This window comes from Canis lupus, chromosome 31, assembly GCF_048164855.1.
Source record: "Canis lupus baileyi chromosome 31, mCanLup2.hap1, whole genome shotgun sequence".
Taxonomy (NCBI): Eukaryota; Metazoa; Chordata; class Mammalia; order Carnivora; family Canidae; genus Canis; species Canis lupus.
In genome coordinates, this window is record NC_132868.1 from 6,364,051 (window position 1) to 6,379,506 (window position 15,456).

Consider the following 15,456-nt stretch of genomic DNA (forward strand, 5'->3'; position numbering starts at 1 on the left):
ATCCACCTGTAGGATCCTTGACCCTGGCCCAGCCCCTCTGCCTTCTCAGCTGCAGAGTGATCTCACCTCCCCTTCACCTCCGATTCGGTGGGTTGTTGACTCATTTCCTGTCTCAGTGTCAGGGGGCCGCACAAACCACCGCCTGGCGTCGTGTGCTCGGGGCAAGGCCTGGGCGAGTTCTGGATGCTAACTAGGATGTCAGCCGCGCGCTGCCCGAGCCCTGATTCGGCGGACGGCGGGAGCGTGTTGGAACACGGACACTGGGGGTCGGAACTCTGTTCAGTCCATAGCTCGCTTATAATGAAATCAGTCAAACTCTGAAACGGGATGGGGCACGTGAGCCTACGTGCCACCAGGGATGGGGACGCAGGTGCAGTGGCTGGCAGCCCGTGGTTCCCGGCGGGGAGTTGCCGGGTGGGCTGGCATCGTGGCCGCCGGTGCGCAGAAGGGGAAGGCAGCCGGAGCCCGGGGGGGGGGGCGGGCAGGAGACTCGGGGCAGGCATGGGGCCCCCGGCGCCGGCGGGGGTAATCCTGTGTGGGCCAGGCCGACCCTGAGGACCCTGGGCAGGCCAGAGAGGCGGACGGGAAGCCTTGGCAGTGGGGGCAGTGGACGTGGAATTAGCGGATGGGTTATTGGTGAAAGGGCACCCTGCTTTCTTTGGAAAGCCGCAAAGGAATCCTGAAGGTTTTTGACTAGGGCAGGGCTGTTTATGCAGCAGCGGATGATTGTGCAACAGACGCCGTATTTGGCAGTGCCAGGGGTGCTGGACGGTGGAATGTGGCTTTCAGCTCGGGCGGGGACTGTAGGCTCTGGGTGAGCAGTTCACCTGATGCCGTGGAATCGGGCCAAGAGGTGGAAACATCGATGACGCATAAACCTTACAGGAAAAGCTGTCTGTCCATCCCTTCCTAGCAGTCGTGCTGTTTGTGTTTCTGATGTGAGGATGGACTGACTTCTCAGGATTAAGAGGCACACGTGCAGCAGTCCTGCTCGACCCTGGCCTCTGCCCTTTGATACAAGGGCAGTTGTACGGTGGGCAGGCGTGGGGCCCAGCTACCCTAGTGCCGTCCATCAACTCCATGGCCCTGTTCCCCACCCGACTCCTCCGGCTTCTCTCCAATGAAAGTCCTTCAAGCCAGCAGGTAGGAGCCGGGCTGGAGGGTTTCTGTGGATTCTGAATTGCACCCGGGGTCTGGCCAATTGCAAACAGTGCAGTAGGTCTGAGGCTCAGGAGAAACACAGCCTCCCCTGCACAGAACCACGCTAAGCCTATTTTCGGTCTGTTTTTATTAATAACTGGTTAGACTTTGTTCCCTAAGCAAAACTTTTTGTATAAGCTTTAATTCTTTTGATTTCATTTTTATTTGACAGCATTTTGTTTTAAAAACTAAAAGGAACAGTCATTTTTTTGTTCGCCAGAGCCTATTCATTTGCAGTGTGGGTGTGAATGGGAAATGTTATTTATTGCACAAACACTTATATACAGAGATTTGCTTATTTAGATTGAGCTTAAAGAGAGTTCCTCCCACATCACTAAACTAAAAGAAAGGCTTCAGGGATTTTGGAAGGAGATGCAACAGAAATGTTATATTTTGTAGCCCAAACCATCCGGTTGTGCTAAATCTTCCTATTGGCAAAATCACTTGTCATTAAATAACCTAATATATTTTCAATTTCCTAGAGGTGCTAGGCCGAAATCAGAACAACTTTTATTGAAATTGATCCTTTGAAAGTTCCTTCCTAAGGTATTTCCCCAATGTAGCAAGTAGTTGTAATTAACGTGACTTTCATTTTTATTGGAATTTTGCTGAAATGAATCAATACAAAGTCAGCTGGGTGATTTATGCAAGCATTTTAAAATCAACTTTCAAGTGATGATAGCTTGTTTAATTTCTAAAGAGGAGAGGGATTATGATCTATATAAATCAGAAATTCTCCACTGGGGGCGATTTGGCAGCAGAGGCAACTTTGGTTGGCACACGTGAGACCGAGGCACTACTGGCATTGAGTGGGTAGAGGCCAGGGATGCTGCGAAATACCCAGAGCCGCTACCCGAACAAATAATTATCTGGCTCTAATTGTCAGTGGAGCTGACACTGAGCGCTGAAATCCCTGGTATGAATATGCCCCCCAAGAGGTGAGAGCTTTCTTGTATTCGGAGGGAGTTAGAATTGCGAGTCCAGGGTGAAGCGACCTGCTATTGAGATCTGAGCTATTCGGAGGAAAAGACTATTCAAGGAATTAGCCTCGCAGGGTGGCAGGCTCAGAACAGCCCACGCTAAGTGAAGACTGACTGCCCTTCCCTGGCACCTTACCAGGACGACTGCCTATAGTGTCTTTATTTTGAGAAAAAAGGTAACATGTTCTAGTCTGAAAATTACAAACTTCTAAAAATTACCTGGTCTCATTAAAATGCTTTCCTTCGGTTAACGTGGCAAACGTGTAATTTTGTCTCCTCCCCATGGAACCGCGTGTCCCGTTTTAGCTGCTCTTTCCCTTGACAGGCATGTCCCGCTTCTCGAATGGTCGCTTTCCAGATCCCAGGAAGGGCACGCTCCGGGCCCGCGAGTGGTCCTTCTGTACCTTTCCCTCGGGAGGCCACCGTGTTAGCCCGCAGAGGGGAGTGACGGCCGCTGTTGCCGCCGGGCCCTTGCAGGTGGCAGTGGGTCTGGCGGACCTGCTTCACGGTGAGCAGCGGGATTGTGTGCTGGCGTGGGCCCGACGCGTTGAAGAACTGTGTGCACGGAGTGAATTTCGCCCTTAGCCGCGGTTGGCCGCAGCTCGGCGTCGGACATGGAGTCAGGGCCGTGCCCCGTCCGTCTCTGCGACGCAGTGTTGCTCGGGGAGTCCCTGGGCTGGGGTTTCCGCCCTGGGGTGGCTGCCCTCCCCTGGTATCGTGGTCAGAGCCAGTTTGTTTTGACGTGGGGCGGTGATAATCTGCTTGCAGCCTTCCCTGGCCAACCGGTGCCGCTGGTCCACATCTCCTGGCTCTGAACTGAGGGAAATTGCATCTGCAACACCTCTCGTGGGCCTTCTTGTGTTAAGATATTTCATTTGATGCAATTTTGTGTCCCAGTCTCTGGTCTGAAGGATAAGAGATGAACTGCTCCATGTGTTTACGCCTAGACAGGAGCTGTAGAGCCGCTGCCAGTTCTACAGATCGTGCCCCCTTTGCAAGAATGCAGTTAATCATATGTTTAATTTTATACCCCGGGGAAGGAAATGACGCTTGTGCCTCCATCATCCATTCTGATGTGCTGAGCCTGGGTGGGGACACCGGCCCAGTAGACAGATGCACCCCCACAGCCAGTTTACCTCTCTAGCACAGGGTTTCTTGCTCCTACAGAAGCCATACTCTTGCCTCCTCGTGATTTACAGTCCTGACTCTTGTTTCTCTGCCCAACTTGAATATTTCTGTGGATGGGGGCATTGACTCAATGGGACTCAAAATACAGAGACTGGAATTTGAGGAACCTTCAACTCTCTGTTTTCTCTCTCTTGGCATCTGACCATATGTTCATGTGTGCATTCTTTTTTTTTCTTTTATTTTTTATTATTTTTTAAAGATTTTATTTATTTATGAGACACACACACACACCAGAGAGAGAGAGAGAGAGAGGCAGAGACACAGGCAGAGGGAGAAGCAGGCTCCATGCAGGGAGCCCGATGTGGGACTCCATCCCAAGTCTCCAGGATCACACACTGAGCTGAAGGTGGCGCTAAACTGCTGAGCTACCGGGGCTGCCCTCTTTTTTTCTTTGAAAGAGAAGTCCTCTTTTCTTCATTCAGGACCACTTTCTTTATTAGGATCCTAATAGCTTCCCACCTCAGTATCCTCTGGATCTTCTTCCATCGGATAGTTCCCCCCACCCCCGCCCAAATCTATAATCTCTTCTTTACCCACCACGGCTCAGAAAAGCAACCCCCGTTAGCTGTGGGTTTTCTGATCCTGGACTTTTCCTAACTTTGGTCTTTCAGTGCTTATGTGATTTGATTGAATTTGGGGGGTTACCTAGCGTTCAAGATGGCCATGCACATTCTGTCCCACTTTTGCTCCATCCAGTCTCTTGGATCTTTGCTGTATAGATTCTGGCTCTCGTTGTCCCAGGTTGATCACTGACTGTTGACTAAAGCTCATGGTCTTTATTACTCAGGCATCAAAAGGAATGAAATCTTGCCATTTGCAGTGACATGGGTGGAGCTAGAGGGTATTATGCTAAGTGAAATAGTCTGTCAGAGAAAGACAAATACCATATGATTTCACTTATATGCGGAATTTAAGAAACAAAACAGATGAATATCAGGGAAGGGGTAAAAAAAAAAAAAAAACGAGAGGGAAACAAACCGTAAAAAGCTCTCAATGGTAGAGAACATAATGAGGGTGGCTGGAGGGAGGTGGGTGGGGGATGGGCTACGTGGGTGATGGGCATTCAGGAGGGCACTTGCTGTGATGAGCACTGGGTGTTATATATGTGAGTGACAAATCACTAAATTCTACTCCTGAAACCAATATTACACTATATGTGAACTAACTAGAATTTAAAGAAAAATTTGGGAGGAGAAAAAGTTAATGGTCTTTGCTGTGCCTCCCCAGGATATAGTTCAACAGGCCTCTTTTTAAAATGTGTAATGCTGGGGCACCTGGGTGGCTCAGTCTGTTGAGCATCAGCTCAGGTCATGATCTCAGGGTTGCAAGATTGAGCCTGGAGTTGGGCTTCATGCTCAGGGTGGAATCTGCTTGAAGACTGTCTCTCTCCCTCTGCCCTTCCACCCAACTCTAATGCACTGCCCCCCCCGCCCCCAATAAATAAATCTTAAAAAAATTAAAATAAAATGTGTTATGTCTGTGCTCCAACCTAGCTGGACGTCTGTGTTGCCCTCTGCCTTGGGTGCTCCATCTCTATTTTCCTTTTCTTTGTGGGGGTCACTTGTTAAATTACAGTTTCCCAGCAGATGGTTTGCCCTTTCTTTTCCTTCCATGCTTTCCTCCAATGAAGCTTAGCCACTCCCAGAATGTGAGTATTCCAAACCTTGTGTGCTGTCTCTGACTTCCTGGTTTTCTGAGTGTCCAAACTGGATTTTCGGCAGCCTGCTACATGCCCTTAAATATTCTCTCAGCATCTTAAACCCAACACACGTAAAAGTAAGTGATCATATTCTCATCTAAACCAAGTTCTTAAAAAGAAAAAAAAAATAAACAAGGTTCTTCTGTTGATTATGATATTTAAATGAGGGGCATCACTAGTCTTATGGTCACTAGTATTCTCTATCTTGAGTCTGTCTGTGCCTCTTTGCTTTCTTTCCCCCCAGACATAGCAGATTAGAACAAACACCATTTTGTTATATGTCATACTTTGGAGGTTAGGAATTTGGGCAGGACTCAACTGGGTGATTCTTTGGCTCTCATGATACTGAAGTTACTTGGTGGGGTTCAGCTTTACTCACGTATCAGGTTCTTTGGTGGGGAATGCCCAGCCAGGCTCAGTGGGGAATGTCACTGGGTATCCCTGTGTGTGGTCTCTGTCATATGGCTGTCTCAGGGTATCTGGACTTCTCTCGGGTTTCTTAGCACCCCAGAGAATGTATTCTAAGAGACAGGAAGTGGAAATTCCCAATCTCTTAGGGTCTGGGCTTGGAAACTAGCATGCCATCGCTTCAGTTAAATTCGACTGAACAAAGCAGTTACAGAGCCAGTCCAGATTCAAGAGAATGGGAGTAAACCCAGCTTTCATGGGAGGAAAGTCGAGGAAGCAGTGGCCGTGTTTAATTTGCCATACGTCCCCTTACCCCTCACATTGAGCGTTTGCTGTGCATGCTTGAATTTTTATTCAAATTGGTAACACCCGGAGTAAGTCACAGCTTCATTTATTTCTCATCTGAACAGTTCCTGTCATGTCAAATGAACTTCTCTATCTTTATGCTCTTCGCTATCCAATTTCCTGTGTACGCTATTCTGAGAACAACTGTTTAAATTTCTTCTGCAGTTACTCTACCATGGTAGCTTGTTGAAGAGAAATAGAGACCTCAGACTGTGTTGTAGAACCCCTTCCAAATCTTAGCCCAACCCCCTGTCTAAATTGCTTCCCAGGAACGCCTCTCTATATCTCCTGAGATCTGGCTCAAGTACAGTAAACCGTTCCCCAAACTATCGTGACATCCTCCTTCTTCTTGCCCGTCCAGTACACCTCTTTATCCTCTTCCCTTGGCCTGGGATGCACTTCCAGAATCATCTATCTGTTGAAATCCTCTTTAGCCTGCAGTATGAAACTCAAATGTGAACAACTTATGGGACCCACCCTGGCTTCCTCTAAATGGTGGTGGCTTTCAAGATCCTAATCCTATAGCACTCCTGCCCCTTTCCGAGGTTTTCTAACAGCTTAGCTTACAGTTATTTTTTACAAGCCCATCTTATTTTAAAGCTTATTAATCTTTTAAATTATTCATCATCTTTAAAGTCTCCCAGCTCCCAGCATAGCAATTTCATTTCACCCACTAGGTGCTCACTATGGGTTTTTATTTGAACTGTGCTTGATTTCTGGCCAGAAACTTTGCACGCAGGTCATCTATAAATTTCAAAGGATAAATGCACCAAACATGGGCAGTTTTTAAGAGTTGGGTAGCTTAGTATCAGTCAGGTTATTGGGAAAAGGCAGTGGTGGAGGCTTTGGATTAAATGGAGACTTTGGATATCAAAAAGAAAAGAGCAGAGATCCTTAGGGTTTCCATGTGTAGATCTGTGCTAGCACGAGGGGGTGAGGAAGATGTTCCAAGAGAAAAATGATCAGCGATCACAACTATTAAACTGCTTTCTTGGGGTGCCTGGGTGGCTCAGTCAATTAAGCATCTGCCTTTGGCTGGGGTCATGATCTCAGAGTCCCTGCCCAGTGGGGAGTCTGTTTCTCCCTCTCCCTCTGCCCCTCCCCTGCTCATGCTCTCCCTCCCTCCCTCCCTCCCTCCCTCCCTCCCTCTCTTTCTCTCTCTCGAATAAGTAAAATCTTGCAAAAATTTAAACAAACTGCTTTCTTTAGGAGTGATGACATGGTGCAGCTTAAACCTGAATATTTGTCTTTTTATAATAAATGGGTTATTTTGGAAAATTATGGGCAGGAAGCAAGGTCTGCCCTGGTACATACTCACACATATCTGAAACATCACCTAGGAAAAAGATTTGTCCAGGCACTCGAACACTTTTCGTTTTTAAAGACAGTGATGCAGCTTTCCTAAAAGACCACCCACCAGAAAACCTGAACTCATGTTCATCTAATTTTTCTCTTTTGTGTGTTTTAGGCACTTTCCCCACATGACAGGAAGAGGAGCTTCTGGTTAGAAGACAAGTGCCGGGAGTCCAAGGCTTTCTGCTCACCATGAAGGGGACCTGCGTCATTGCGTGGCTTTTCTCAAGCCTGGGGTGGTGGAGACTCGCCCAGCCAGAAACAGATACATCCCAGTGCCAGAGAGCGGAGCACCCGGTCACTTCCTATAAAGGTGAGGGACTGGCACCCTTGGACTACAAGGGCACCTCCTTTTTTTTTTTTTTTATTGGAGTTCAATTTGCCAACATATACCATAACACCCAGTGCTCATCCCATCAAGTGCCCACCTCAGTGCCCGTCACCCAGTCACCCCCAGCCCCATCCACCTCCCTTTCCACCACCCCTTGTTCGTTTCCCAGAGTTAGGAGTCTCTCATGTTCTGTCTCCCTCTCTGATATTTCCCACTCATTTTCTCTCCTTTCCCCTTTATTCCCTTTCACTATTTTTTATAGTCCCCAAATGAATGAGACCATATAATGTTTGTCCTTCTCCGATTGACTTATTTCACTCAGCATAATACCCTCCAGGTCCATCCACGTCGAAGCAAATGGTGGGTATTTGTCATTTCTAATAGCTGAGTAATATTCCATTGTATACATAGACCACAGCTTCTTTATCCATTCCTCTTGCAATGGACACCGAGGCTCCTTCCACAGTTTGGCTATTGTGGACATTGCTGCTAGAAACATCGGGGTGCAGGTGTCCTAGCGTTTAACTGCATCTGTATCTTTGGGGTAAATCCCCAGCAGTGCAATTGCTGGGTCGTAGGGCAGATCTACTTTTAACTCTTTGAGGAACCTCCACACAGTTTTCCAGAGTGGCTGCACCAGTTCACATTCCCACCAACAGTGCAAGAGGGTTCGCCTTTCTCCGCATCCTCTCCAACATTTGTGGTTTCCTGCCTTGTTAATTTTCCCCATTCTCACTGGTGTGAGGTGGTATCTCATCGTGGTTTTGATTTGTATTTCCCTGATGGCAAGTGATGCAGAGCATTTTCTCATGTGCTTGTTGGCCATGTCTATGTCTTCCTCTGTGAGATTTCTCTTCATGTCTTTTGCCTGTTTCATGATTGGATTGTTTGTTTCTTTGTTGTTGAGTTGAGTAAGTTCTTTATAGATCTTGGAAACTAGCCCTTTATCTGATACGTCATTTGCAAATATATTCTCCCATTCTGTAGGTTGTCTTTTAGTTTTGTTGACTGTATCCTTTGCTGTGCAGAAGCTTCTTATCTGATGAAGTCCCAGTAGTTCATTTTTGCTTTTGTTTCTTTTGCCTTCGTGGATGTATCTTGCAAGAAGTTACAGTGGCCGAGTTCAAAAAGGGTGTTGCCTGTGTTCTCCTCTAGGATTTTGATGGACTCTTGTCTCACATTTAGATCTTTCATCCATTTTGAGTTTATCTTTGTGTCTGGTGCAAGAGAGTGGTCTAGTTTCATTCTTCTGCATGTGGATGTCCAATTTTCCCAGCACCATTTATTGAAGAGACTGTCTTTCTTCCAATGGATAGTCTTTCCTTCTTTATCGAATATTAGTTGACCATAAAGTTCAGGGTCCACTTCTGGGTTCTCTATTCTGTTCCATTGATCTATGTGTCTGTTTTTGTGCCAGTACCACACTGTCTTGATGACCACAGCTTTGTAGTACAACCTGAAATCTGCCATTGTGATGCCCCCAGCTATGGTTTTCTTTTTTGGTATTCCCCTGGCTATTCGGGGTTTTTTCTGATTCCACACAAATCTTAAGATAATTTGTTCCACCTCTCTGAAGAAAGTCCATGGTATTTTGATAGAGATTGCATTAAATGTGTAAATTGACAAGGGCACCTCTTACGTGCACTTTTCCATGTTCAGTTATTGCTCTGTCATTCTGTGACTCTTGTTTTAGACATTGTTTAAAATATGAGCAAAAATACAAAATCTTCCATTGTAAGAATTGGCTATCCCAAAACTGATCACTACTCTCTCAAGAAGAATTCAAAATCAGAGTTTCACAGGTTGAAAATCCCATTCTTGATGAGGTCACCTTTACTTAAGATGTGCTGAGAGTCTCCGAGGCAATTGAACCATGCACTAAAATTATGATCTTCAGAAATAGCAATAAAACCAAGTAAAACAAAAAATTATTCACTTCAGCATTTCCCAACAAAGCCTTATTAGTCTTACCATAAAACTTATGCTTTGGTCTTTATCTGACACTGCATGGCAGACAGAATTGATTTAACATCTTAAGAATGTCAGTGGATCTGTAGGATTAATTAATTAGTATGTATATCCAGTCATTTACCCCTTTATTTATCAGAATTTACTTAGGGCAGTCTCTACCCTGGGCACATTAAAGCATTCAGGATGAAAAATAAATCAGTCTTTGTCCCTGTCCTCAAGAAACTTAGCATTATATTATCAGGCCAACTATAATTAATCAGATATTATATTTTAATAATTCATGCAATTAATAGCTTTATGGTTTGTTGTGTTTTAAACTTTATATTGTGAAAAATTTCAAGTATATGCAAAAATAGAATAGTCTAAGAAACACCCAACCCAACATTTATTAATTCATGCTCTGCCTTTCTTCTTTTAAATCCTCATGCATGCTCCACCCTACACCCACCAAGTTATTTTGAGGCAAATTCAAAAAATCATATAATCGTATTTATAATATTTCCTTTCATGACTATCAAAGCTTTCTTTCTCAGCACCATTATCACATCAGTCAAGAAACACAAAAAAATCCCAAAACACCATTTCCATAAAATCATTTGACATCCAGTGAGTATTGTGAGATCCCTGATGGTCTCGTGAAGGCCGATGCATTTCATTAACAGTTGGACTGACTCAGGATCTAAATGGAGTTCATACACTGCAGTTGGTTGGTGTGGCTCTTGACGCTCTTCTAATCTCCCTTTTGTTGTGGTTGCTGTTGCTTCCCGTGCAAATTAGTTATGGAGGAAATCCAAGCTCTTTGTCCTGTAGCCTTTCTCACTTTTGCCAAGTGTATCCCATTGGTGTTCAAATGTTCTTTGGTCACGAATATTTGTATAAATGCATAGTAGATCAAGAGGTGGCTTAGATTCAGGTTTGAATCTTTTTGTCTCGCCTGTGGCATGGATGCTGCAGTGTCCTCCTGTGGGGAGCCCGGTGATGTCCAGGTGTGAAATTAGCAGTCACTGATGATTGCGTCCTTAATCTACTGATTTATTGAAGGGTGTAAAGCTGGGATTTCCTAATTTTATTATTATTTCTTCATTTTAACAGCAAGAATATTTTATATAAGGTAACTTTCCTTTATCAACTATTTGAATATCCTGAGGGCCCAGCTCATATAGGAAAGGCAAAATAAATCCTTTTTTTTTCCTTTTCTAGCATTTGTTTGTTTTTTAGACTAGTTAGTTGGTTCTCTAACGTTATCCACAGGGGGCAATAATATATTATGTTTACTTTTTGTTTTGCTTTATTTTCTTATGTTGGTTATTAGAATCAATGTTAATGTATGGATTTTAACATTTGAAACATTTCAGGCAATTCCAGTTTTGATGCTCATAGATGGTGAAATCATCTCACGTGAAGCCCATGGTAGCCTTTTAAAGTTGGTTCCAAAGCTTTTCTGACATAACCCATGGCCGCCTTTGATGGCTTGCTTATTCTGGGACAACAAGATGTTCCTGGCTCTTCTCAGCCACTTTCTTCTGTAGACCTGAGAATCAGCCATTTTGGCTGATTTGAGCGTGGAGGTCTTCAGTGTTAGGTCTTTTCAGTGTTCAGAGCTAAGGAAAAATTTTTTAAAATGCACCGTAATTTCCTCCAGATACTTCCATTTCATCTCCAGGACTCTATGACTTTTCTGACTCTCTTCCACCTGATGTCTGTGTCTTTTTGTCCCATGCATGAAATCCTGAGTCTATGCAGCCAACACAGTTGTTCCTTCGCCCTTCCTGCAGTGTACACCGCATCATTTCAGAGCTAGTGTCCAGCAGTTCTAGTCATTTTTACTACTGAAAATGCTGTAAGATGATCTGCTTCTCTTCTTGTAGTCCTTCCCTTCTTGGGAAATTAGAGCAAAGTGACGACTTTGAAATCACTTGAAGTGATTTCCTTTTTGCATGGTTATGCTACCAACTCGAAACCCAGTTCATTTCATTTGTCTAATTTAACTTTTGATTTTTAGAAATTTTAAAGATTTACCTTATTATATAATGCTTCAAAGTTTCATTAATGAAAACAAGGAATGTTTGGAAAAACTGGCTTCACTTGTGTTTTCTCTACCCCGTTCTCTCTCTGCACTTATCTAACCTTTCACTTATATTTTATGGTCCACACTTCTTTTCTCTGTCTGGCAGTTTTGACATGGAGATATATCTTGGAGTCCACTCCCCAGTGGCAGACTCTGTGCCACTCCTTTTTTTTTTTTTTTTTTAAAAGATTTTATTCATCAGAGACACACAGAGAGAGGCAGAGACCAGGAAGAGGGAGAAGCAGGCTCCCCATGGGGAGCCCGATGTGGGACTCGATCCCAGTACCCCAGGATCACACCCTGGGCTGCTCAACCACTGAGCCACCCAGGTGCCCCCGTGCCACTCCTTTTCATAGCACATAGCTCTCCACTGTAATGAATCATAGTATACTCAACAGAACTCCCCACTGAGAGAGATTTAGAGTATTTTTTTGACCATTTTTGTGGTCATGGGTAGTGTTATAATGAGTAATGCCTACTACAAACATCTCTTAATCCTTTGCAAGGGTACCATTGGGAGAGGTTCCTAGCACTGGGATTGCTAGGTCAGAGGGTAAATGCATATGTGGTTTTGCTAGATATTGCCCAATACCCTTTCATGAAGGTTGCACCATTTTGTGTTCTCATTTGTCTTGGATATGAGGATCTGTCTCCCACCAGCCTTTTCAGCAGAGTGTACTAGCACTCTTCAGGATGTGGAGTAATCCCATAATTCATAAATGATATCTCAGCATAATTTTAATTTGCTTGTGTTTAATTTGGAGCAAATGTTCAACAAACATTTGCCTTTTATGTAACAGGGTCTCTGCTAAATATTGAGGAGATAAAGCAAAAAACAGAATCCGCATTAAAGGTCTAGAATAGCTCTAGGAATATAAACCGGAAGGAACATTGCATTACATTCTATTCAGGGTCCTAATAGGTGTCTTCACTGGGTGCTGGGGGAGCCTGAGAGAGGAGCATCTGAACCAGGCAGCCTAGGTTTTAGGAGAATCGTTACAGGTTTCTGGGATTAAGTAACAGCAAAGCTGAGCCCCAAGTGATTGTTAGAAGGTGTTTATGAGTCTGATGAATGGAGAGGTGTCTCAGGGAGAGGAAAAGAGCAAGTGCAGAAGCCCTGAAGTGAGGGAGGGGAGCACAGCAGGTCCTGGCAAGTCTCCTCCACAGTAAACCATGAAATTGTAGTTCAGGTTATGAAGACGAGGAGGCTAAAGTAGTTGTAGGGCTTCCCTCTAGCCCAGTATCTAAAAACCCTTTAAGAAGTTTCCCAGCCCGTATTTAGAATAGCAAAGGCAGCACAGAGAGCCCAGCCTGGGATTGCTGCTGTGATCAGAGGGAGCAATCATGAGGAAGTAAGCTGGAGGGATGGTCACAGAAATGTAAAGAATTAGGCGAGTTCTAGAAATGCGTAGGAGGTATTGATGATTTCATGGATGTAGGACAGGAGGGAGAAGGAGACACTGAGTATGATCCCTAAGTTCTTGGCTGATCATTGCATATAGAATAAAGGAGGGAATCTAAAATGATGATTTGAGATTGAGAAAGCTGAGATCCTAGCTGCCATCAGGTGGGCTGTCTAGTTGAGAGTGAGGCACCATGGGATCCAAGGGGGGAGAGGCTGCCCTCCGAGTATCTGATAATACAGAGTTTGAGGCAGATGTGGTGCAGACGGCAGAGTGACAGACTCGTCCTGGTTTGTCCAGGACTTCGCTGGGGTAGCACTGAAAGTCTTATAATCTGTGTATGAGTTTCTTAGGGCTGCTGTAACAAAATACCACACACGGGGTGGCTTAAAACACCAGGAATATCTGGTCTCACAGTTCTGGAGGCTAGAAGTGAAAAAAACAAACCAACCAGGGTGTCAGCAGGCTCATGCTTTCTCTGACAGTTCTAGGGGAAAAACCCTCCTTTAACCTCTGGGAGTTGATCACAGTCCTTGGCATTCCTAGGCCTGTAAATGCGTCACCCCAATCTGAGACTGCAGCCATGTGGCATTCTCTTGGTGTAGCTGTGTCTTTTTGTCTGCCTCTCTTTTTATACAGACTCTGGTCGTATTGGATTTCAGGCTCACCCTCACCCAGCATGATCTCCTTTTAACTAATTATATCTGAAAACACCCTATTTCCAAGTAAGATCACATTCGTGGATACTAAGGTTAGGACTTTGACATACCTTGTTGGGGTGGGGTGGGTTAGGGACACAATTAAGCCTGTAACAAATGGCATTTATCAGAGCAGTTTCAGGGCAGTGCCAGGGGTAGAAACTGCATGGTAATAAGCAGAGAAACAAATGTGAGATGAAGAAGTAAATATAAAAGGAGACAGTTATTGACTTAGCCAGCAGGGATGTGAGGGCAGGGGACAGCTTTTAAGGGAGCATTACTTAATCATCCTTAAGTGGTGATGGGGAAAGGCCAGGTGAAGGAAGGGGGTGCAGAGAGAGGGGGAGAAAATTGATTAGACAGGGTCTCTGGGGCTGTGGGAGGGGATAGGATACTGGGCACAGGTGGGGGATTAGTTTACAGGAAGGAGACCCCACCTCCAGTGAGTCGGAGGGAGGGAGACCGGGGCACCCAGGCTGCAGGAGAGTTAGCGGGTGGAGGTGGCTGGAGGGAGAGAGGGTCCCTGAGGACCTCCCCTCTCTGTCCCAGCTCAGGAGGAGCCGGCAGGTCTTGGACCAGGAGTATGGGGCTTTAGGAAGGAAGGCTTCTCTGAAGAAGGGGTGAGGCTCTTAATCAACACACATGGGAGAGTCCCTGGGGGATGTTAGGAGCCCAGGCCGTCCTTGAAATGGCTCATGTTACAGCTGAGCAGGTGGCCATTGCTGGGCCACATGGACACTTTTGTGTAAAGCGTGACTCTCCAGGAACGTTTGAGAAAGGAAGATGGAAGGCTGATGTGGGAGAGACAAAGGAAGTAATCTGGGTAATCTTGAGTGTTAAATTCCTGATTTCTGCATACACTTAAAATTTCATGATTTAATGTCGTGCATCGGAGGCACTCTGCACAAGAGGCTGATGAGTTGGACCAGATGCTGCCGTTCACGTCTTAGTACAACGAAGCACGTTTTATTGAAGTCTTGATTCGATTTACCTGGGTAGGCGGAAGGTGCTGGTGGGATCTTCTCCCCCGATCCCAGGTAAAATATTTGCCACCGTGGGCTTCTCTTGTCTAGCAGAGTTCATTGCTCAACATGCTCTAGCAGCTTGCTGTGTTTGCAAGGTTACTCCCATGATGCGTGTTCTGGAATATGTTTCTGTGATTGTGCAGGGCCTGCTAAAACACCCCGACCCATTGCAGACACACTGTTTACACTTCTGTCCTTGTCATTTGCTTACATGTCTGTTCCAATAAAGAAGGAAAAAATAGTGACCCTTTAAGACAGCATGTTTCTCAGCATGCTTACTGAGTCTCATAACCATCTCTGAAATGAGTTTTAAATGTTTAATGTCCACTTAAGGCAATAGTGCCATAGTCTGCCTTTGTTTGTTTATTGATTAAAGTTTACCCAGCATGCTTGCTATTCAGAGTGTGCTCCACTTATAGGAATTGGTTTATGGGCAACAATTTCACAGTATGCGCAGAGGACGACCACCAGTGGGGTGAGTCATGCCACACATAGGCCTCCTTTGGCTTAGAGCCTTAAGATCATGACTAATCTGGAAGCCTTTCTTCAGTGCCTTAGCTGGTAGTGCTTAGTATTAATGATCACTAAGATTACTCGTGCCGCAGAACCAGGTGAGGCACTATTCATTCCACTCTAGGGTCTCCAAGATCTTTATCTCTGACTCCTTGGTGTCCACTTTGACTGCCTTCCTACTTCCGGATTCATCAATTGGCCAGAGATTTGTTTTTGGAACTGAGGAAAGAGTGGTGTGAGTGCTTCGTACAGGATTAGCAACGTTTGGCCCCAG

General features: G+C 45.2%; 1 protein-coding gene across 14 annotated transcripts in view; it reads left to right on the plus strand.

The window, feature by feature from the left end:
• The window catches only part of SEMA5A (semaphorin 5A), a 475,568-nt gene that overhangs the window by 164,358 nt on the left and 295,754 nt on the right, over window positions 1-15,456 (plus strand). For 13 of the 14 annotated variants that reach the window (XM_072807361.1, XM_072807363.1, XM_072807354.1 and 10 more), the window contains one exon: window positions 7,289-7,486. In XM_072807361.1, coding sequence (XP_072663462.1) covers window positions 7,366-7,486 — 121 coding nt within the window. In that variant the 5' untranslated portion in view covers window positions 7,289-7,365. Of the gene's footprint in view, window positions 1-806; window positions 1,144-7,288; window positions 7,487-15,456 lie in introns of those variants that run through there. The other variant, XM_072807356.1, reaches the window with a different exon arrangement.